This window comes from Schistocerca americana, chromosome 6 (genome assembly GCF_021461395.2).
Source record: "Schistocerca americana isolate TAMUIC-IGC-003095 chromosome 6, iqSchAmer2.1, whole genome shotgun sequence".
Taxonomy (NCBI): domain Eukaryota; kingdom Metazoa; phylum Arthropoda; class Insecta; order Orthoptera; family Acrididae; genus Schistocerca; species Schistocerca americana.
This window is the reverse complement of record NC_060124.1, coordinates 528235148-528258991: the sequence shown is the minus strand read 5'-3', so window position 1 is coordinate 528258991 and position 23844 is coordinate 528235148. Positions and strand designations below refer to the sequence as shown.

Genomic DNA, 23844 nt, shown 5'->3' with positions numbered 1-23844 from the left:
AACCTCGTGAATCCGTGGAACCTGCATGTCAGCAGCAGGAATGTTCAAGCTGGTGGAGGCTCTGTAATTGTGTGGGGCGTGTGCAGTTGGAGTGATACGGGACCCCTGATACGTCTAGATAGGACTCCGACAGGTGACACGTACGTAAGCATCCTGTCTGATCAGCTGAATCCATTCACGTCCACTGTGCATTCCGACGGACTTGGGCAATTCCAGCAGGACAGTGCGGCACCCCACACGTCCAGAATTGCTACAGAGTGGCTCGAGGAACACTGGAACACTCTTCTGAGTTTAAGCACTTCCGCTGACCACCGAAGTTCCCAGTCATGAACATTATTGAGTGTATCTGGGATGCCTTGCAACGTGCTGTTCAGAAGAGATCTCCAGCCACCCCAACCCTGGGCAACCCTGCAGGATTCGTCGTGTCATTTCCCTCCATCACTACTTCAGAGATTGGCATAGTCCATTCTAGATCGTGTTGCGGCACTTCTGCGTGCTCACGGAGGCCCAACACGATATTAGACAGGTGTACCAGTGACTTTGGCTCTTCAGTGTATATTTCCACTTGCTATATATGATTCTACAGGCTTTCATTTGTCCTGTAGCCAATTCTGATTAGTGACTTTGGCAACGGCTATCGGAGATAGTACCTCATACACTCTGCTGAAATAATAATAATAAAAACACACTCAGTCTACAGGCCGCAAGTGGCCCATCGGGACCACCCGACCGCCGTGTCATCCTCAGAGGAGGATGCGGATAGGAGGGGCATGGGGTCAGCACACTGCTCTCCCGGTCGTTGTGATGGTATTCTTGGCCGAAGCCGCTACTATTCGGTCGAGTAGCTCCTCAGTTGGCATCACGAGACTGAGTGCACCCGAAAAATGGCTGCAGCGCATGGCGGCGTGGATGGTCACCCATCCAAGTGCCGACCACTCCCGACAGCGCTTCGGTGATCTCACGGGAACCGGTGTATCTACACACTCTGCTGAAGTACCATGTGAAAATAATAATTAAATCGTGGTGGAGATTAGGACTTATCTCTCCCGGTACGATGATCACGTGCCCAGTCCATTGCCTTCACGTATTCGCCACCTCGCTCGGCCTCTGACAGCTCGAGGTGCGAGGTAGCAGTTACAGCCCGGGACGCGGGCAGCAGAGGCGGTATGTGGCGCTGGATCAGCGGCCCACGCGTGTGGCGGGTAGCGTGCTGCCGCCATCGGCAGGCATTCTGGACGCACCGCAGCCGTGACGCGTGCTATCGGTCAGTGCCGCGCCTCGCCACGCGCGTGACCGCAACAGCGCCGGACCCCACGCGTAGCCATAAGCGGGAGCATTTGTCTCCCGTCTCACCGCAGCTCCTCCGCAGCACCACAATAAGGGCCTCTTCCTGTCCCCAGCTGCCACGCCCCCAACAAATCATCCTCAAACTCAGACGCACAAGGTGTGAGTTCATCGCCACTACAGGGTGTTACAAAAAGGTACGGCCAAACTTTCAGGAAACATTCCTCACACACAAATAAAGAAAAGGTGTTAGGTGGACATGTATCTGGAAACGCTTACTTTCCATGTTAGAGCTCATTTTAGTTTCGTCAGTATGTACTGTACTTCCTCGATTCACCGCCAGTTGGCCCAACTGAAGGAAGGTAATATTGACTTCGGTGCTTGTGTTGACATGCGACTCATTGCTCTACCGTACTAGCATCAAGCACATCAGTACGTAGCATCAACAGGTTAGTGTTCATCACGAACGTGGTTTTGCAGTCAGTGCAATGTTAACAAATGCGGAGTTGGCAGATGCCAATTTGATGTATGGATTAGCACGGGGCAATAGCCGTGGCGCGGTACGTTTGTATCGAGACAAATTTCCAGAGCGAAGGTGTCCCGACAGGAAGACGTTCGAAGCAATTGGTCGGCGTCTTAGGGAGCACGGAAGATTCCAGCTATGACTCGCGACTGGGGAAGACCTAGAACGACGAGGACACCTGCAATGGACGAGGCAATTCTTCGTGCAGTTGACGATAACCCTAATGTCAGCGTCAGAGAAGTTGCTGCTGTACAAGGTAACGTTGACCACGTCACTGTATGGAGAGTGCTACGGGAGAACCAGCTGTTTCCGTACCATGTACAGCGTGTGCAGGCACTATCAGCAACTGATTGGCCTCCACGGGTACAATTCTGCAAATGGTTCATCCAACAATGTGTCAATCCTCATTTCAGTGGAAATGTTCTCTTTACGGATGAGGCTTCATTCCAACGTGATCAAATTGTAAATTTTCACGATCAACATGTGTGGGCTGACGAGAATCCGCACGCAATTGTGCAATCACGTCATCAACGCAGATTTTCTGTAAACGTTTGGGCAGGCATTGTTGGTGATGTCTCGATTGGGCCCCATGTTCTTCCACCTACGCTCAATGGAGCGCGTTATCATGATTTCATATGGGATAGTCTACCTGTGCTGCTAGAACATGTGCCTTTACAAGTACGACACAGCATGTGGTTCATGCACGATGGAGCTCCTGCACATTTCAGTCGAAGTGTTCGTACGCTTCTCATCAACAGTTTCGGTTACCGATGGATTGGTAGAGGCGGACCAATTCCATAGCCTCCACGCTCTCCTGACCTCAACCCTCTTGACATTCATTTATGGGGGCATTTGAAAGCTCTTGTCTACGCAACCCCGGTACAAAATGTAGAGACTCTTCGTGCTCGTATTGTGGACGCCTGTGATACAATACGCCATTCTCCAGGGCTTCAGCAGCGCATCAGGGATTCCATCCGACGGAGGGTGGATGCATGTATCCTCGCTAACGGAGGACATTTTGAACATTTCCTGTAACAGAGTGTTTGAAGTCACGCTGGTACGTTCTGTTGCTGTGTGTTTCCATTCCATGATTAATGTGATTTGAGGATAAGTAATAAAATAAGCTCTAACATGGAAAGTAAGCGTTTCCGCACACATGTCCACATAACACATTTTCTTTCTTTGTGTGTGAGGAATGTTTCCTGAAAGTTTGGCCGTACCTTTTTTAACACCCTGTATAGGTCTCGAGACTGTTGGCGACGCGCAGGTGCCGAAGGGTCTGCCCTATTACTCTGTAGTCTAACAGCTGCGATTGTAACTATCAATGAATGTGCTCAGCTTCCAGGTAGGTTAATTAAAATAAGAAGTCTGTTAAACAGGGAATAGGCAAAATAATGCGAACAGTGGTAGTACAGGATGGTTGTTTTTTACGGTCAACAACGCAGGTAGGGCACGTGTGGCGCTGGTCTGTACGTGTTCAGTACGGACTAGGTATCAGTGCAGGTTGTTTACGCGTAGTGATCACTTCGTATTTGCATTCAGAGCCCGAGGTCGACATGCAATGAAAGACATAATGGAGTTCCAAAGAGGGCAAATTGTGGGGTCCTGATTAGTTGGAGCATCAGTAACCAAGACAGACAAATTGTTGAATTTTCTTCAGTTGAAACTTTCGGGCTGAGAGGCCGTGGCCGGAGGACCTCAGAAGAAGTCTCCCGGAGACTGAGACGATTCGTCAGGTGGAAATTTTATACATCGGCCACCGTCTCTCAGCCCGGAAGTTTCAACTGAAGACAACACCGGCCGTGAAAGCCTATATTGTATGATTAAAATTGTTGAATGTTTCAGGAGCAACTGTTTCAACAGTCAAGACATCCTGCACAAAACATGGAAAGGTATTGTCATGTAAACGTAATAGTGGGCACAAATCAGAACTTAAATGACAGAGATCGTCGTAGACTAACACGGATTGTGTGAAAACAACACAAAACTACGGCGGCTAAAGTGGCTGCAGACTTCAGAGGCATCTTCGAGATACCTTATCTATCTACACTGTCCGCCGAGGACTTCATAAAGCAAATATTCATGGACGAGCTGCTGTACCGAAACCGTTATTGAAGACAATTGACGCAAAGAAGTTTAAAACATGGTGCCAGGAGCATGAATCCTGGTATGCTGGACTGCTGATCAGTGGAAACACGTCATATGTTCCTACGAGTCAACGTTTTCGTTATTTCCAACATCTGATCGCCTTTACGTCTGGAGAACAGCAAAAGAAGTCTACAATCCTTATTGCTTGATTCCACTGGCCAAGCATGGAGGTGGAAGTGTGATGGTGTGGGGAGCCATATCATGGTATTGTGCTTTTCCCTTCATTCCTCTCAAAGGCCGCGTTGCAATCGAATGTTATGTGAATATTTTAGGTGCTCAGGTGCACCCCATGATTCAAATGTTGTTCCATAACAACGATGTCATATTTCAGAACGATAATGCACCCAATCACACATCCAGAACAATACAATCGTGGTGTGAGGAGCATGTAACTGAAATGCAGCGTCTTTCCTGCCAGCAGAGTCACCCGACTTGAACATTATCGATCCCTTGTGGTTCGTATTGGAGCGCAGACTCTGGAGCAGATTTCCGCCTTCTGGTCACTACAGCAGTTAGAAGAGATTTGACCGAAGAGCAGCATAAAATTACACTGAAGGCTATACAATCATTATATGCCAGTATCCCAAGAAGAATCGCAGCTGCATTACAGGCAAATGGGGGTCCAGCCCGTTGTTAATAAACTATTCCCAAAAAAGTACAGTTGTCCACATTATTTTACCTATTCCCTGTTTGTTGAATTTGGTATCCTGATGAAGACAACGATTTTTGAGAGCAGCAACGGAGAATTTTGTGCTTTCATTTGTTTTCAATGGCGAATATGGGACAGCACTTCGAGGTAATAAATAACCAACATTGCGAATTTAGAATCTGGGAGCTGTTTACTAGATACAAGCTGGAGAGAAAGATGTTGCGCAGTTTTGTTGCCAGGACATCTCTTGGGAAGTCCACACTGTATTTTGGAACATCAATATCTTCACAGCGTGATAAAAAGGAGAGCCACTCAGAATGGGACGAGGAAACGAAATAAAACTTCACAGATTTAGAGCGTTTGTGACGTCACTTCAGGGATTACAGTATCGAGTCCTATTTGCAAAGAACTTGACAGTGTGAGCCCTCTTATTAGTGTGACGATGCCCTCTCTCCCCCAACCCCTCTGACCTGAATGCGCGCACTGATTCGATAGGAAAGAGTGTTATAAAGCCGTTGAATGATCTCCTGAGACAAGCTGGATCATGACTGTTGTAACTAGTCGTTGACACCCTGGATAGAAGCGCTGGGAAAGGGTTGGAGTCCGAAATGCCACCATTCATGTTCTATCAGGCCTAGATCTGGGATCTTGCTGGCCACAGGAGTATCTGATCATCACGCCGACAGTTCATAGAGACACATCCCATATGTGGACCAGCATTGTCCAGCTGAAAAATGGCGCCGCGGTATTATCGCACCAGGGCGGTGCATGTCCGAGACGTACCGTCTGCTATCTGAGTCCCCTCAGTCATAGTCGTGAGCTGAAGTCATACCCGATTGTTCCCCCATACGTAAGCTGCAGGTGCAACGTAAGTGTGCCTCTCCGAAACATACGAGCAGACGATTATCATCCACAATAGCGCAGAGCCGCGTTTCATCGCTGAACAAAATGCGACACCATTCGTCAGTGGTCCGCGCATCCTGGCCACGCCACCATTTCAGAACCAGCTGTTCGTGTTGTGGTACAAGAAGTGGCCTTCGCATAAGGCGGTAACCCCTTAGTCTGACTGTCCGCAGCTCGTGGTCGTGCGGTAGCGTTCTCGCTTCCCACGCCCGGGTTCCCGGGTTCGATTCCCGGCGGGGTCAGGGATGTTCTCTGCCTCGTGATGACTGGGTGTTGTGTGATGTCCTTAGGTTAGTTAGGTTTAAGTAGTTCTAAGTTCTATGGGACTGATGACCATACATGTTAAGTCCCATAGTGCTCAGAGCCATTCCATTCATTAGTCTGACTGCTGCCATTTTCCTATATGTGGTGCAAGATGACACAAAAAGTGGCAGGGAGTCCATTAACTGTTGTCGAATGGCAGGTGCAGGTGTGAACCATGCGCTTGGTGCAGAGTTTCACGGTGCTCGCTAGTGACTGGTCAGACGTGTCAGACCGAAATTTGACGACGAGTGAGTCTGGCTGGTACACGCAGTTCCGAGTGACCCAAAAATGTGCATAATGCGCGATTGGACAAGAGAGCCAATTGGAGACCCACAACAGTGTCTTTTTCAAACTTTGTCTCAAGTACGCAGGATCTCCGGGTCCTTCGTAGAAATCACTCAACGTGCGACGCTGTTCACGCCCCTGGAAACAATAATATACACGAAAAATAGTAATGCAATCTGGTAAACGTTTCGCCTATCACAGAGAATTGCAAACTCTTAATCATATACAGACCGGCGCACGAAATGTGGTACCAATTGTTTCTTTCACAATTTACAACGCACATTGGATATCCCGCTGGGATCTCTACAGCAGTACCAGCAGAGCTTGGAAAAACAAATGAGTTACGAAATGACGTGTAATTCACGATACTGCCGCTAGGAGACTACTAAGCAGCAATGGCTGACAATGGAAGACTGACGACACAGCAACGATCGGCAGTTGTGTTACTTTTTCATGAAACGAAAAATCTTGTTGTGACTCAGAGGGGTTTTCGACAACAGTTTAACACACGATGGGTCCCTTACAAGAACGCCATCCACAGGTTCTACGATAAATTTGTACAGGAAGGAACAGATTGGAAGCGAAGCGACCTCGGCCTAAGCCTGTTTGTTCGCCGGAGAATACTGAAGCGGTACGAGTTGCTGTACAGAGAAGTCCCGGGAAATCGTGTAGAAAGGCAGCAGTGCAACTGGGAATATCCAGACGCTCCGTTCAACGCATTCTTAAAAGTGACCTCCATATGTACCCACACAAGATGACCTGTGCACAGAAGCTCACTGAAGAACACAAGCAGCAGAGACTACTGTTTGCTCAGCGAGCGGAGGATAGGGAAGAGATTCTCAACAACATTTGGTTTTCAGACGAGGCGGATATTCGTTTAAAAGGTGTGGTTAACAAACAAAATGTACGCTTTTGGGCCACTAAAAACCCACAAGTGCTTCATGAACGACAACATTATGCTCCGAGGATTACAGCGTGGGCAGCAATTTCCAGTCATGGACTTATTGGACCCTTTTTCTTTGAAGAAACAGTGAAAAGCGAGCGTTATTTGAGCATGCTTCGCAATAGCTTCATTCCACAGCTTCTTGCTACTGCCTTGCCCTTCAACATGCAAGATGGAGCAAGGCCACATACTGCAACCACTGTGTTGGATTTTTTACACGAGCATTTCGACATGCGGATCATTTCACTCAGGTTTCCAGGTCGCTTCAATGACGGAAAAAATTGGGCCCCCAATAGTCCAGACCTCAATCCACGTGACTTTTTTCTTTGGGGGTACCTAATGGAAAAAATTTTCCCGAAACGTCCACGTGATTTAATGGAGCTCAGAAGACTTATTCTTCAAGCTCGCAGAGAAATTACGGAAGACATGTGCCGTAGGGTAGTCATTAACTTCAGTGTTCGTTGGAGGGAAGTTAGGAAACGAAATGGTGGACATATTGAGAATGTGCTGAGTTAGAACAAATCTCCATGGACGGCTCTTCATTGTAGTATATGTTCCTTTCAGATTGTATTGACAATAAAGTTTATATTCAAAAACAAAATGGTAACACATTTTGTGCGCCACCCTGTACATACCCACCGATGGTGTGTACTTGCAGCAAGTTAGACTCATGTTCAGAAAAAAACAGAACAGCTTGAACGACTAGACGTAGGACGATCGCATCCACAGGACATGTACATTAGTACGTTCTGCAGAAATGATTATCATTTGAGTCACCTCGGTTCAGCATGTTGCCTAGTAGGCGCAGGGACCGCCATGGGCCCTTATAACTTGTTCCATGCTTGACGGCTTCGATGCTTTTAAGTCGTGATGGCGCCGTGAGATACAGCCGTCCTTGCTGCATTTGCCTGGTTCCAAAGTTCACCTGTGGTGGTTGGCACTGGGCCACAGCGCTGAACCCGTCCTTTTCCCACACCCCACAGGTTTTCCATTGGCGACAAGTCTGGTGATCTAGCGTGCCAGGGAAAAAGGCTGACGTCCCGTGACACCGAGAAGGCACATGTTCGTGCAGCAACATGTGGTCGTGCATTGTCTTGCTGAAAAATGGCGTCTGGGATGTTGTGCAAAAAGTATATGGCAATGGGCCGCAGGATGTCATTCATGTACGTAACACTGGTCACAGTGCCCTGGACACGCACCATCTGTGATTTGTGGTTATAACCAATAGCACCGCACTCCACAACGCCCCGAGTTTGCGCTGTATGTCTTGTGCGAATGCAATCTCTGTTATGCCACTCCCCCCGTCTGCGGCGAGCCAAAATGCGGCCATCATTTTCAAACAAACAGAAAATGGATTCGTCCGAAAACACCATCTGATGCCATTCCTGTCCCCAGTAACATCGATCCATACACGGTTCCTGTCTAGCATGGCAGTCATGGACTGTACGGCTGGTCCCGGCGGAGGTTCAACTCCTCGCTCGGGCGTGTGTGTGTGTGTGTGTGTGTGTGTGTGTGTGTGTGTGTGTGTTTGTCTTTAGGATAATTTAGGTTAAGTAGTGTGTAAGCTTAGGGACTGATGACGTTAGCAGTTAAGTCCCATAAGATTTCACACACATTTGAATATTTTTTTTGTCTAACATGTTTGTGCACATTCGCAAAAGGCGGAGAAGTGGACGACACGCATTAACCCATGGGTTAACTGCTAAGGTCATCAGTCTCTAAGCTTACACACTACTTAACCTAAATTATCCTAAGGACAAACACCCACACCCACGCCCGAGGGAGCAGTCGAACCTCCGCCGGGACCAGCCGTACAGTCCACGACTGCCATGCTAGACAGGAACCGTGTATGGATCGATGTTACTGGGGACAGGAATGACATCAGATGGTGTTTTCGGATGAATCCAGGTTCTGTTTGTTTGAAAATGATGGCCGCATTTTGGCTCGCCGCAGTCAGGTTCAACGGCATAACAGAGACTGCATTCTGAACCAGGTCGGCCCGTGGGTTCCAGATCAACATCGATATCGCGGTGCAATACCGGTAAAATGTGCCTGCGCCTCTCGTTTTAGCTTTAAATATGATGTAATGGCTCACTGTGACATGAGCTTAATTGTAGGATGCCCCGCAGACCTATGAGCGAGCCGTACCGTCAAATAGGCGTGTTCGAAAGAGGGCGCATTATTGGCATCAGAGAATGTGATACACACATCCGGGAAACTGCAGCTTGGGTGGGACGAAGTGTTTCGGCAGTGCAACGGGTGTGGGTGTGTGCCGAATGGTCCACAGAAGGCCGTAGAACACGACGAGATAGGTCGCACCACCCGGACCAACCCTGGAGAAGATCGACACCTCATCCGAATGGCATGCCGTAATAAACGGCAAAGGACTGCCACACCTGATGGTGTACGATGTTCTACTCTGCTCTTGCGCCAGCCAATGAGGACACAGAGCTGTCCTGCAATGCCATTCGGATGAGGTGTCGATCTTCTCCAGGGTTGGTCCGGGTGGTGCGACCTGACTCATCTCGTCGTGTTCTACGGCCTTCTGTGGACCATTCGGCACACACCCACACCCGTTGCACTGCCGAAACACTTCGTACCACCCAAGCTGCAGTTTCCTGGATGTGTGTATTACATTCTCTCATGCCAATAATGCGCCCTCTTTCAAACACGCCTATTTGACGGTACGGCTCGCTCATGGGTCTGCGGGGCATCCTACAATTAAGCTCATGTCACAGTGAGCCATTACATTATGTTTAAAGCTACAACGAGAGGCGCAGGCACATTTTACCGGTATTGCGCCGGGGTATCGATGTTGATCTGGAACCAGCGGGCCGACCTGGTTCAGGTGCTAATCATTTATGCAGAACATACTAATGTACACGTCCTGCGAATACGAACGTCCTATATCTAGTCGTTCAAGGTGTTCTGTTTTCTTCTGAACATGAGTGAACATTGACATCCGACCGTGTCTTCAGGGTACTACTTAACTTTTTTGACAGCTAGTGTATGTTAATGATATCTGATCGGTTCTGTCCTCCTGCAAATATCATTCCTATATCGATCATCTCCAGTATGACGCAGTACTGCTATCGTCCTCATGAAAGATGATCTGTCTGCAGTGGTACGATGTTTGAAAAACTTGGGACTTAACAAAATGCCGCCGGCCGGTGTGGCTGAGTGGTTCTAGGCGCTTCAGTATGGAACCGCGCGCCCGTTACGGTCGCAGGATCGAATCCTGCCTCGAGCATGGAAGTGCGTGATGTCCTTAGGTTAGTTAGGTTTAAGTAGTTCTAATTCTAGGAGACTGATGACCTCAGATGTTAAGTCCCGTAGTTCTCAGAGCCATCTGAACCGTTTTGAACAAAATGCCAAAATATCGTAAAAAATTTTAGTAAGTTCTGAATTTGGCGAGCGATTGCCTCTGCTCATCTCGGTTCGTGCTGCTGTTACCACGTGAAAAAATTCAGCCGTCCACCACGCCCTCAAAAAGTTTCGGAGCTTATTTCCACGGGATGTGAAACGCACCCTTGTGTAAATCACCCGTCTATTGAACCTCCACTGTTGCGATGTAACACAACACTGCACAAATAGCGAGAACACTAGACGGTTATAACTATCAACGAACGCTTATGAGAGTAACACCTGCAACATACGACTTTGTACGCCCAGTTAGGATGGTTGCGACCAGACAAGCTACGTGACTAAAACATGCTATATTTTCTTCATCGACTCCTTAGTGCACAAGGAACCAGATAGCTTGCGTCAGAAATTAAATACCTGTCGCCTCGGGGTAATTGAAACATAAGGTCTAGTACGGTAGCAGTGACAATTCATAAACCGGGAAACATTCACTCACTCTTTCCCTGTTCCTGCCGTCGGCCATTGTAAACAAGCTCCCCTGCACTCTACGTCCAGCTAAACGCCCCGTCTCTTTGAACGAAGAGGTGAAACGCTTCCTGATGTCACACTCATAAAGGTTGTCCAGAAATTAACGCTTATGGCCAGTTTCGCCCACTGTCAAACAATAAAGCAAATGCTCCCATCTTCTCCCACTTCTTGCTCTTTTCATTTCTGAACCAATGACATCAGTTTCTTTCGTACACTGAAGCGCCAAGGAAACTGGTATAGGCAAGAGTATTCAAATACACAGATATGCTATCAGGCAGAATACGGAGCTGCGGTCGGCAACGTTTATATAGGACGACAAATTCAAATGGTTCAATTGGCTCTGAGCTCTATGGGACTTAACATCTGAGGCCATCAATCCCCTAGAACTTAGAACTACTTAAACCGAACTAACCTAGAAACATCACACACATTCATGCCCTAGGTAGGATTTGAACCTGCGACCGCAGCGGTCGCGTGGTTTCAGACTGAAGCACCTAGAACCGCTCGGCCACACCACCCAGCTAAGATAACTAGTGTCTGCCGCAGTTGTTATATCGGTTACTGCTGCTACAATGGCAGGTTATCAAGATTTAAGTGAGTCTGAATGTGGTGCTATAGTCGGCGAACGAGCGATTGGACACAGCATCTCCGAGGTAATAATGAAGTGGGGATTTTCCCGTGCGACCATTTCACGAGTGTACTGATAATATCATGAATCCGGTAAAACATCAAATCTCCGACATCGCTGCTGCTGGAAAAATATCCTGCAAGAAATGGGACTAACGACGACTGAAGAGATTCGTTCAACGTGACAGAAATGCAATGCTTCGGCAAACTGCTGCAGATTTCAATGCTGGGCCATCAACAAATGTTAACGTGAGAACAAATTCAACGAAACATCATCGATATGTGCTTTCAGAGCACTCGTGTACCCTTGATGCTGCACGACACAAAGTTTTACACCTCGCCTGGGCTCGTCAACACCGACATTGGACTGTTGATAACTGGAAACATGTCGCCTGGTCAGAGGAGTCTCGTTTCAAATCGTACCGAGCGGTTGGACGTGTACGGGCATGGACCCAACCTCATGAATCCATGGACCCTGCGTGTCAGCAGGGGACGGTTCAAGCTGGTGGAGGTTCTGTAATGGTGTGAGGCGTGTGCAGTTGGAGTGATATGGGACCCCTGATACGTCTAGATGCGACTGACGGGTGACACGTATATAAGCATCATGACCTGAATCCATTCACGTCCATTGTGCATTCCGACTGACTTGCGCAATCCCAGCACCCGACACGCCCAGAATTGCTACAGAGTGGCTCCAGGAACACTATTCTGAATTTACACACTTCCGCTGGCCACCAAACTACCCAGACATGAACATTATTGAGCACATCTGGGATGCAATGCAACATGCCGTTCAGAAGAGATTTCCACCCCCTCGTACTCTCACGGATTTATGGACAGACCTACAGGATTCATGGTGTCAGTTCCCTCCAGCACTACTTCAGACATTAATAGAGTCCATGCCACGTCGTGTTGCGGCAATTTCGCGTGCTAGCGTGAACCCTACATGATATTAGGCGGGTATACCAGTTTCTTCGAGTTTTCAGTGCAGTATTGTGTTTCATCACATGCCTCTTTCTCTCTCTTTACTACATCTTCTCGTGTTCATTCCTGCTAGCGCTCGCTGTTTACAACTAAATACATGTAGCGTGTCTGCACTGTTGTGCTCATGAAGGACTGTAAACTATGCTTAGTTTTTCCTCATTCTGGGATGTAGTAATTAGTGTTTTCTAATGTTATACACTGGGTGTAATTTATGCTTATCGTAATGGATATAAATACAAACCATGTAGAATTGTCAGATGTAGGAGAGAGTATTTGGTCCGTATCGCTCCAGCAGAATAATAAATGAATGAGATAAAGAAATGGATCCAGCCATGATGAAACGAGAAAGATACCGAGGTACAGTTTGTTTACCATTTGGTGGTACAGAATACATTGCACAGCCCCGTAAATAAGCAAGTAGAGTATATAAACAGGCCACACTATTATGAGGAGTTATTCTAAGACTGGTTTTACGACAGGAGTGGGTTCGGTGGCCTTAGCGCCAGTTACAGCTGTTTCTTCTCCCAGAAAGGGCTTGTGTAGAGGGTACGTCCTTGTATTCCATTGTGAATCTAACTTTGTTACTTCACTAATTTTGCTCTTCTTGTCTTCATAATATGTATACTGCTCAAATGAACGATTAAATTCTGATATCGCTATTCAATGGCTACACTTACTCAGAGGGAAGATTAATTCAAGAGTGAGCAAATGGCTCTGAGCACTATGGGACTCAACTGCTGAGGTCATTAGTCCCCAAGAGTGAGCACACACACTGTTTTAAGTCTTTCACCAGCACCATAGCCTGAATCCCGGGAGTGACAATTTACTCGCTTGTATGGAATTCGGATGAACAAGAGAATAGTACAGTAAAGTTGAAGCTTTCGAACAGGTCGTTCACAGTGCTTGGTTAGCGCACGTGTTAAGAGCTGCACTAGCTGGGAACCGTGTGCCGATTTGACAGTCATATTTGCTTAATCTTTCAGTAAGTTGCAAAGTAAATCAGATTTATTTGTAAGAATTTTACCAAATACTTTATGGCTTACTTTCACGCTTATAACACATGAAACTACATCTGTAACTTGTACGTGTTGTGCAGACTGTGTATAGATCCGTTCGCCTACGATTTCCTTAGCTACACGCACTACGTGGTAAAAATGACTATGTGACTGATAAGAAAGATGAAAGTAAAGACAGTGGTACTACACTAAATGTGCTCCTTCCTTAGATGAGTATAAAAACAAACTGAAACAGAGCAAAGCAAAATTCCCCGGATTACAACTCGGGGTAAAGGTCGAATCCCACTGGAGGTACATTTGCATGCGTGCCTGATCCGATCTGTTCGTTACAACAACTGTCATGATTCTGCCGAATAGAATAGGAAAGTAAACTATACAGCACTAGGAAGATAGTGGGAAACAAGAAAAGACTAAGCAGCACATTACATATGAATACGACCTTCTCGTGTAACTAAAAGGAAGCAGTCGAGCTTAAATCTCCATCGACAAACAGCTCACCATCAATAAAGTATTCGTGTTCGTTGCAACAGACACCGCATAGAGGTATGGAATTAGTGTACAATATTACAAAAAAGTCTCGTTATTAGACTTCATACGCGGACATCTTTGCTCCAGGCATGTACCAAATCTGACTTATTTCTAAAAAACTTCACGACGCAAATCGGTTGACAATAGAAAGAACGACGCAGCACTCTATTCCATAAACTTGTGACACTAGCGACAACCATGGTGTCCGCAGCTCGTGGTCGTGCAGTAGCGTACTCGCTTCCCACGCCCGGGTTCCCGGGTTCGATTCCCGGCGGGGTCAGGGATTTTCTCTGCCTCGTGATGACTGGGTGTTGTGTGCTGTCCTTAGGTTAGTTAGGTTTAAGTAGATCTAAGTTCTAGGGGACTGATGACCATAGATATTAAGTCCCATAGTGCTCAGAGCCATTTGACAACCATGGTAACCTAGGTACGTAGCGGTAAAACGATCGAACTTAGCGACTACGTAGATTTATTCTCTGTAGTACATGTTTCCAACGAAATCTTGCATATTTGTGTGAAATATTTATGTTATTCCCATGAATGCATTGCCAAAATTCAGAGGTTGGACAACAACATGCAAACATGAAAGACACAACATATTACCAAGCCTAATACAGCGTACGAAAACCATTAGCCTTCAAAACAGCTTCAGTCATCTTGCAACAGGTAAATACAGGTCCTGCATCGTTTCTCAGTGAATCTTATACCATTCTTCATGTAAAATAGTGACAAATTCAGGTAATGACAATGTAGATAATTACAATGTAGGAGGACAGCGATCAGCACTCTTCTTACCAAAACAGATCACAATGTATCGACACTACTGAGATGGGTAACCATGGTGGCCAGGGGCGGGGGGGGGGGGGGGCGGGAATGCGACAATTCATCATGATGCTCACAAAACCAATCCTGGACGATGCGAACTCTGAGCTAGGGTACTGTCGTCTCGGGGTACAGCGTCACCTTTTGGGAATAAACACTGTACCATAGGTTGGAGATGAGCAGCAAAAATGGCCACATACTCTTTGGTAGTAGTGTGACCTCGTAGATTACCCATGGGGCCCATAGAATACCACGATATGGCTGCCCGAATCATTACCGAACGCCCGTCATGTTTCACTCTTGCGACGTAAACTCGTCGAGAAACTAGAAGCAGTGTGAAACAAGATTCAAACGATCAAATGACTTTCTTCACTTGGTCCTTAGTCCAGGTTTTACGGCTTCAGCAGCACATTTTCCTGTTAAGGGTATCATGTGCTATAAATGCCTGTATAAATTTCTGCATACCTGATCTGAGGACGAATGAAATTCCGTTAGTGAAAATTTATTATATTTTGTTGAATGAGTGGTTGCAGCTACCTGTATCTAATTCCTTTAATATAATGTCATGGTATCAAACAATGTAAATAATGGGCTAGCTTAACCTCTCGAAACTACTCAGCTAAAAGGTCTATACAACCAAACGATACAGAATCCAACACGCCGAATCACACACCCATTCACGGGTTTATAAAATCAGCGGAGGAGAACGTAACATTTTTCTATAGGACAAACAATTACAAGTTTTGTCATTAGATTTACAAAACACATATTAACACCTGCAAATCTTTGATATGGAACTATCAGATTAAGAAACATCGAAAACTTAGAAATTCTTACTCGAATCTGGAAGAGTAGAGTGTTTGATTACTTAAAGGAGCTAGAAATTTATTATGAATTTGAAGATCTGTTAGAACACATCTTGAACGAACAAACTGACCACAGAAATAGCATACTCTTAGGCTGCTTGCGCAATACGTTTTATTTTGGTTTTAGATAAAACTGGAATTTATGCATTGTTGGTGTTGGCAAGTATTTCTGGCCACGTTACACTTGTTCGCTAAGCTGCACCTACTTGTAAATCTTCCAAGATGTGTTCACATTAGTACACATCTTGCATATTTACTTACTGGAATTAATGAAAACGTGGAAGGGAGGACCCATCAATATAACTTTCTTTTCACACAACCTGTTTATTTAACAACATATAAACTCTGTTTTACAAACAAACGAAGCATTTAACCATAAAATTGTCTTAAATAAAATGAAAAAATTTTCAAAATTATTTGGACCTTAAACCTTAAGTTGAATAAGTTTTTAATCTTTGCAAAATAAATCGGAAGTGCTGTATTGTAAAACAGCAGATGATATGGCAGTGATTGCAAGACAGCCGGACCTGTAGCCCGCCCGTTATCTGGTGAAACAGCGGTATTAACTAACGCGCTGGACACAGTCTGTCTTATTAAATGCACTTCTGCAACACATGAAAACTACGTAAGCACCATTGATGACAAGAGTGGTTCAATTACTCAAAACAGATGACGTAACTTTTAATTTGAAAGCTGTATGTCGAAAGGTCCGAGGTTAAGGTGCGCACCTGTGCTTAGAGGTTAACGATTAGCAAACATTTATTTATTTATTTAGCGTATGGCAAGTACAAATCACGTTTATAGAGAAATAAGCTGCAACAATAACTTTATAACTTTGGCACTAAAAACAAGACATAAAGAATTAAATACAGTTATGTCATGAACAACATATATATATACAAATTAACATGTAGGTTTTTAATGTATTGAACTGCACTTTGAGTCGCATCCAGGAAGTCCGCTGTTTGACCTGAGCAGGCTCTCAGAGGGCACTCTGCAATGATGTGCCGGATCGTCTGCTTCTCAGCGTCGCAGTCGCACTTTGGGGATGGTGCTCTTCCCCATTTGTGTAGGGAGTCCGCACAACGACCGCGGCCCGTCCTGATCCTGTTGAGGATGGTCCAGGTTTTACGTGGTAAGCCAAAGCCTGGAGGTCTGTTCGACGGTTTCAGTAAGGTGTTTACCTGTGGTGGTGCTGACTCTTCCCATTCCACTTTCCAGCGTTCTTCAAGACAGAAACCATTTTCCTCCAGGTCTTTGGCCCTTATAAGAGGTGGATGTCTAGAGCGCAATCTATCTCTGTCAATGCCATTGCTCAAAGCGTGAATCGGAAGTTGCGGGTTGTCTTGTATTTTTTTAAATACAAGACGTAAGTGAGGTGGCGGTATGTGGCTCAGTACAGGCAGCCATTGAATGGGGGTTGATTTTATTGTACCTGAAATAATCCTCATAGTTTGGTTCAGTACTGTGTCCACCATCTTGGTGTGAGCGCTCTTTAGCCAAACAGGGGAACAGTACTCTGCCGCAGAGTAGACAAGTCCCAAAGCAGAGCATCGCAAGGTAGAGGCGGAGGAGCCCCAGCTGGTACCACATAGTTTCTGAATGATATTATTCCTAGTACGGATTTTTGCAGCAGTGTTGATGAGGTGTTGTTTGTAGCTCAGGGTTCTATCTAATGTCACTCCCAGGTATTTTGGATTTTTATTATAAGGCAGAATATTGTTATATCAAAATATGTCTTAAGGCGTCTGTTAGCCAATTTATTATTCAGTTGGAAACAGATAGCCTCAGTTTTAGTTGGACTAGGTTGTAGTCTCCATTCACGAAAGTACGTTCCCAGCAAGGACAAGTCGCTTGTCAGGACAGTCTCAGTATGCTCCATATCTCTATGTTGTGTAGCTATGGCCCAGTCATCTGCATATCCAAACTTTTCAGATTTAGTATTACGCATATCGGCTATATACATGCTGGAAAGTAGCGGTGCCAGGACTGATCCTTGGGGCAAGCCATTATTGAGCTTCATTGTTTTGCTCCTATACTTTCCAAGTATCACCTGGAATGCTCTGTTGCAGAGCATCTCGTTGGTAAGGTTAGCTATTTTCAAACATGGCACGATGCGGAGTAGTTTGTAAATCAGGCCTTGCCTCCATACAGTGTCATAAGCCGCTGTCAGGTCTATAAATACCTCGGATGTTTTTTCTTGTCTTTGGAAGCCTGCCTCGATGTAGGAAGTTATTGAGAGGACTTGATCTGTGCAGCTCCTGTTTGGCCGGAAGCCTGCTTGTTCCACAGGGATACACTTTAGGATATCTGGACTTATTCTGTTACATGTAAGTCTCTCCAGAAGTTTGTAGATCATGCTGAGAAGGGCAATTGGGCGGTAGCTGTTTGGTTGGTCATTCGGTTTACCTGGTTTCAGTATCGCTATGATTTTTGCTTTCTTAAGGGTATTTGGTATTCTTCCAGCTTCCATCATGCTGGAGAAGAACTGTGCAAGCCAAAATTTTGCAAATTTACCGCAGTGAATCGGAAACTCTGGATGAATTCCATCAAAACCTGGAGCTTTCCGTAGCTTGATGTCTCTCAGAGCCAGTGTTATCTCTTCGATTGAGAAGGGCTGCGAGTGTAGTGATTGTTTCCCACTAAAGATTTCAACTTTTTAAGTTCCTTTTTAACTTTTATGGTATGAGCTCGATCCCCTGGAGCTCTAGAGGTTTCACTGATGAGCGCCGCAACTGTGTTTGGAGAAATAGAGCTGGTTGGTCGTTGGTTCCTGCTACTGCCAAAAAATGGCTCTGAGCACTATGGGACTCAACATCTTAGGTCATAAGTCCCCTAGAACTTAGAACTACTTAAATCTAACTAACCTAAGGACATCACACACACCCATGCCCGAGGCAGGATTCGAACCTGCGACCTTAGCAGTCCCGCGGTTCCGGACTGCAGCGCCAGAACCGCACGGCCACCGCGGCCGGCTCCTGCTACTGCCACCAAGCTTCCGAAGTAGCGGCCACGCCTTTCTGCTTGATTTTGTGAAGTCCATTTCCTCAACAGTCTCTATCCATTTAGAGCGCCTGGCAGCGTCCAGACTGTACAATAAGTCATCTGCAATCTCCCTATCCCCATGGTCTAGGAACTGTTTATAGAGGCGATCACTCTCTTCATTCCACCCCGGCACGCATTCTTTTCTAAATCCCCGGGGAATGCTGTTCTTAGCTGAGCTGATGACTGCTCCCACAAGTCTTTTGTAATTTTTATAAGTCGGAGGTATCCATCCAAGGCGTTTATCAACGCAAAAAATATGACAATGATAAGGCTTACTTCAAAGCAACCAACCTCTTAATTTCAATCGGCAACCAAGGTGCGACTGGATCCCAACCCTTCCCTTCTGACAATTTCACTTTGACTAAAGCCCTGTTGACAGTTGGCTGTTAATATTTTCAAAGATAACCTGATTGTCAGTTATCAAGACCGCTCTCAAGGAACGTCTTAGAACATTACTTGTCAACACTTATTACAAGAGAACTCACTCGGCGGAAACACAAGATCCAGCTAAAATAGACCAATAATGACGCTGTCTTTCAAACACAGAAACGAACAGCTTAGTACAACAGGTTGTTCAGATTATTACTAAAGACTGAGAAGTACAATTACAATCAAGAAATGAACCGGTCAATAGCTGAATCTAACCACAAGGTCCCTCTTTCGTTTAACGGCAAGCTGTACCTTAGTACAATTGTTCCGTCGGTATTTACTATCAAGAGCTGATTAATTATAACAATAACGGCCGTGTACAAACCAGAAGGGAAATGCAATATAATAGCGGGACAAATTTGAAACGACAATTAGTGTCTTAGTACAATACTAATGCCTATATTTACGACCAAAGAGCCGACCGAGTAAAGCTCTGAGGGTCGGGTACAAACTAGAAAATAATAAGGAGGGCAGGTAGACAATGAAACAAATCACCACGTGGGTTATAGAATGTTGCTCCCCTTTGTCAGCAAGCAGTTCCATGGATCCACGGTGCGTCACGGCGGTTACTAACTAGTGCCGATGACACCCAGGTAGAAGAGGGCCCCCAGGCCACTAGCGGTCGTCCGACGCGAATGTTGCCAACCAACCGACGGGATGTTGGCCTGCTGCTTGTAGTCGACGTTGACCCCAGTGAAGTACTCCGGTATCTTCGCTCTGCGAAGGCCCTCCTTGCGCAGCTCGTGGCTTCGGCCGCTCGGACCTCGTGACCACCTCTTGTCGCGACACTACCGCCAACCCCCAGGCTTCGTGCCTCCCTCTCGGGCTTTTTTTTTCCTTTATTGGATTTCGATTCCCCCCGAAGGGGGGCGGGCTGGCAGTAGCTTAGTACGCCGCTCTTCAGCCTACAGAATTTTTTGAACATAAGAAGATAAGAAACAATATAAATAGGTGATAAAACAGTGATGTAAAATGTAAAACGGCGGAAAATTGTGGAAAGTTAAAACATAAAACTAATGGTGGGCGATGATAAAATACACAGGAAGCAGACAGGGAAAAAATAGACAGTCAATTAAAAAAAAAAAAGAAACAAAAACAACATGGCGACAGTCTGGATCATGTTCGCAAGAGATATAAAAGAATCACACCCTGCGGCAGCATTATGTCCGTTCGCAACACTTCGGAAAAGACGCACAACACTTAACAATCACTAGGAACACTGCACTAAAAGGTCGGCACGAAGATGACGCTACACAGGCAAGGGCAGATGGGAGTGGGGACCTGGACAGAGGAGGGGGAGGAAAAAGGGGGGAGGAGAGGAAAAAAACGAAAGGCGGGGTGGGGACGACAACGAAGGGAGAGGACTCAGAAGGGGGGAGCAGGGTGGACATGAGAGGGAATGGGGAAAGGCAGAGGAATGAAAACGCAAAAGGACTCAGGGGGAGAAGGGAGGTGGAGAGAGGGTGGGCAGGAAAAAACAGGATGGAGGGGGGGAGGGTGGAGGGGAAGAGGGAGCCCGGGAAAAGGAGAAAGCAAAGGAGGGGGGTGAGGATCAGAGTTGAAAGGAGGGATAAGTGGAGGGAGAGAGGGCATCATCCGGGAGGGGGACGGAAGCCACTTTGGGAAAGGAGATGATGGGTGTAGAGATGGAGGATAGGGGGAACACAACAGTGTAGGTGTGGCAGAGGGCGGGGGTTGGAGAGGAGAAGAGCAACCAGGTATGGTCAAAATTTTAAACCAATACATAAATATGAAACTAAGGGCACTACAGTGGTATAGGACACGAGTGAGTAGCAGCGACTGCGCGAGCTGGCCGTAGCAAATGAGGACGTGAACACGATACAGATGGCGCCATCTAGTAGCAGAATTTACAAAGAATTAACAACATCTATACGAAATTAATATGAGAGTGATTGACAAATTCACGAGATGTAAACCGTAAAAGCAAGGGAGGGGAAAACAGTATTTCAGGGTCTAACAGGGAAGGGGATAACCAACATTAGCTATCAGACATCTTTAAGTAATGGCTTTAAGCTATTGAAAAATTTTTATTATGCGACTGCAGTTGTCCATTTAACATGAGGCCATCTTTCAGAGAAAGATGTTTGAAGGTCTGTAACTCTTCCAAAATGTTTAGTCTAAAACCTTTTCTTTCACAGTGCAAAATTCCTATGAATGAATTGTGAAGGTGTGGTGTCACCGCCAGACACCACACTTGCTAGGTGGTAGCCTTTAAATCGGCCGCGGTCCGTTAGTATACGTCGGACTCGCGTGTCGCCACTATCAGTGATTGCAGACCGAGCGCCGCCACACGGCAGGTCTAGAGAGACTCCCTAGCGATGGTTCACTGTCTACAGACGCTCTCAATTGCAGAGACGACCGTTTAGCATAGCCTTCAGCTACGTCATTTGCTACGACCTAGCAAGGCGCCATATTCAGTTACTATAAGTACTATCTTCCAGAATGTATTCTGAACAGATAATATTGTCAATCATGTACCGTCAAGAGCGACGTTCAACATTAATGGATTAAAGTTAAGTATCAAACTAATTCCGTCCGCTTTCTGAATTATCATTCCTTGTCGTGTTCCAGACCTGACGTCAGTATAGTTCTTCCATCCTCACGCCAACCTGCCTGAGCTAAAACGCGTGCATTTCGGCCTCCACTCATAACGCGATGTTGGCTCTTCTGCTAACACAAAAGAAGGTTTGTGGCTTGTGATCAACAGGTGGTCGGCAAAGGTGTAGTTATGAATGTTAGAACCATTTTTCCCTAAAAGATGCTCCTTGTATCTAGCAGAGAAAGCACGACCTGTTTGGCCTATGTTATAGGCTTTACATTTGTGACACTATAATTGATTACAGTTGCTGATCACAGCCATGTTCAGAACATTACTAAGTATACGTTAATAACATTCGTCTGTTGTGAGTACACGTCTTACAAACCTTGTGATATTGACTTCGCTTACTAATAGCTTTTCTCTCTCTCTCTCTCTCTGTCTCTCTCTCTCTCTGTGTGTGTGTGTGTGTGTGTGTGTGTGTGTGTGTGTGTTTGTGTGTGTTTACATCCTTGTCAATTTACGACTATTGTAATCCAACGGCCACGTTGGCTACACAAGCGATTCATTTCGGTGTACATTGCGGGTGTAGTTGCTGCGCACGCTGATAGCTGTTATTGTGTTTAGCAGAAGGCTCGTGTTGACGTGTTGTGGTTCAATTGGCTCTGAGCACTATGGGACTTAACATCTGAGGTCATCAGTCCCCTAGAACTTAGAACTACTTAAACCTAACTAACCTAAGGACATCACACACATCCATGCCCGAGGCAGGATTCGAAACTGCGACCGTAGCAGTCGCTCAGTTTCGGACTGAAGCGCCTACAACCGCTCGGCTACCGCGGCTGGCTGACGTGTTGTGGAGACGAGCCTTCATACTTATACGACCACACGTACTTGGATTCAAACTGCAGGGGATTATGTTCTAACATGTTTGTACAGTGGACTTCAACACCCTGCAGTCGGCCGGAGTGGCCGAGCGGTTCTAGGCGCTTCAGTCTGGAACCGCGCGACCACTACGGTCGCAGGTTCGAATCCTGCCTCGGGCATGGATGTGTGTGATGTCCTTAGGTTAGTTAGGTTTAAGTAGTTATAAGTTCTAGGGGACTGATGACATCAGATGTTAAGTCCCATAGTGCTCAGAGCTATTTGAACCATTTTTAACACCCCGCATACGTATCCTTATGTTTTCAGCAGCGAAGTGTCGTAACTTTATTTTTAACTCCAGCACATTTTATTTGTCGATTGATTTGAGAATGTTTGACGATGACAAAATGTCGAAAGCGAAGTAGCGACAAATATTTCTAGCATCCATATACGAAATGACTATTTTTCGCAGTGTCGTACACTCTTGTGCTTATTACCTCGATGTCTTGTTGCCGTTGTGCTAGACCTACCCAGTGATGGACGGATCTGTGTTTGCAGGGCGGCGGCTACCCCACGTCGTCGTACAGCGAGCACAAGTGGAACACGCTGGGCAGCCGGAAGGCCATCGAGACGTACCGCAAATCCCGGCCCGACTCCCGCATCAACATCACCTTCAGGAACAAAGAGAGTGAGTACCACTTTACTGCACTTATCTCAACCTGTACACCGGTACAGCCGTAGCGACGGAATCTTCCGACTACGTGTGGTGTTATCTGAACAAGTGAACGGCTGGCCTCTGCAGACTTAATGGCCTTCGCCGCATCGGTGGAGGGTTCCTGTCCTCGTCGAGGAAAGAAGCGCCCACAGAGCGACCTCTACGTGCTCCAAGCGAGCGCACGGGAGTTCGTAATGTGATGTAACAAAAGAAATAGGTGTATGAAAATACAGCAGAAGGGAATAAATTGTTACATTCCTAAAGCTGCGAAAATGTTTTAGAAGAGCCGCCAGATTCGCTTTGACTCGAGAGAAGCTATTAACTATTTAAGACTCATATTCAGCCCATTTGAGCTCTTTAATTCGATCGCTGCTTAGAAAACTCCACACGTCTGACTTCTAAACAATAGGATAAAAGTAAAAAAACACTTAGTACAATCCTGGTGTTCAGCTACAACGATCT

The 23844-nt window shown here is 46.1% G+C and overlaps 1 protein-coding gene across 1 annotated transcript in view; it reads left to right on the top strand.

Moving 5' to 3' along the window:
- LOC124619602 overlaps positions 1-23844 on the top strand; it is a 1257865-nt gene that overhangs the window by 534223 nt on the left and 699798 nt on the right. The window contains exon 2 of the mRNA XM_047146104.1: positions 23226-23355. Coding sequence (XP_047002060.1) covers positions 23226-23355 — 130 coding nt within the window. The remainder of the gene's footprint in view (positions 1-23225; positions 23356-23844) is intronic.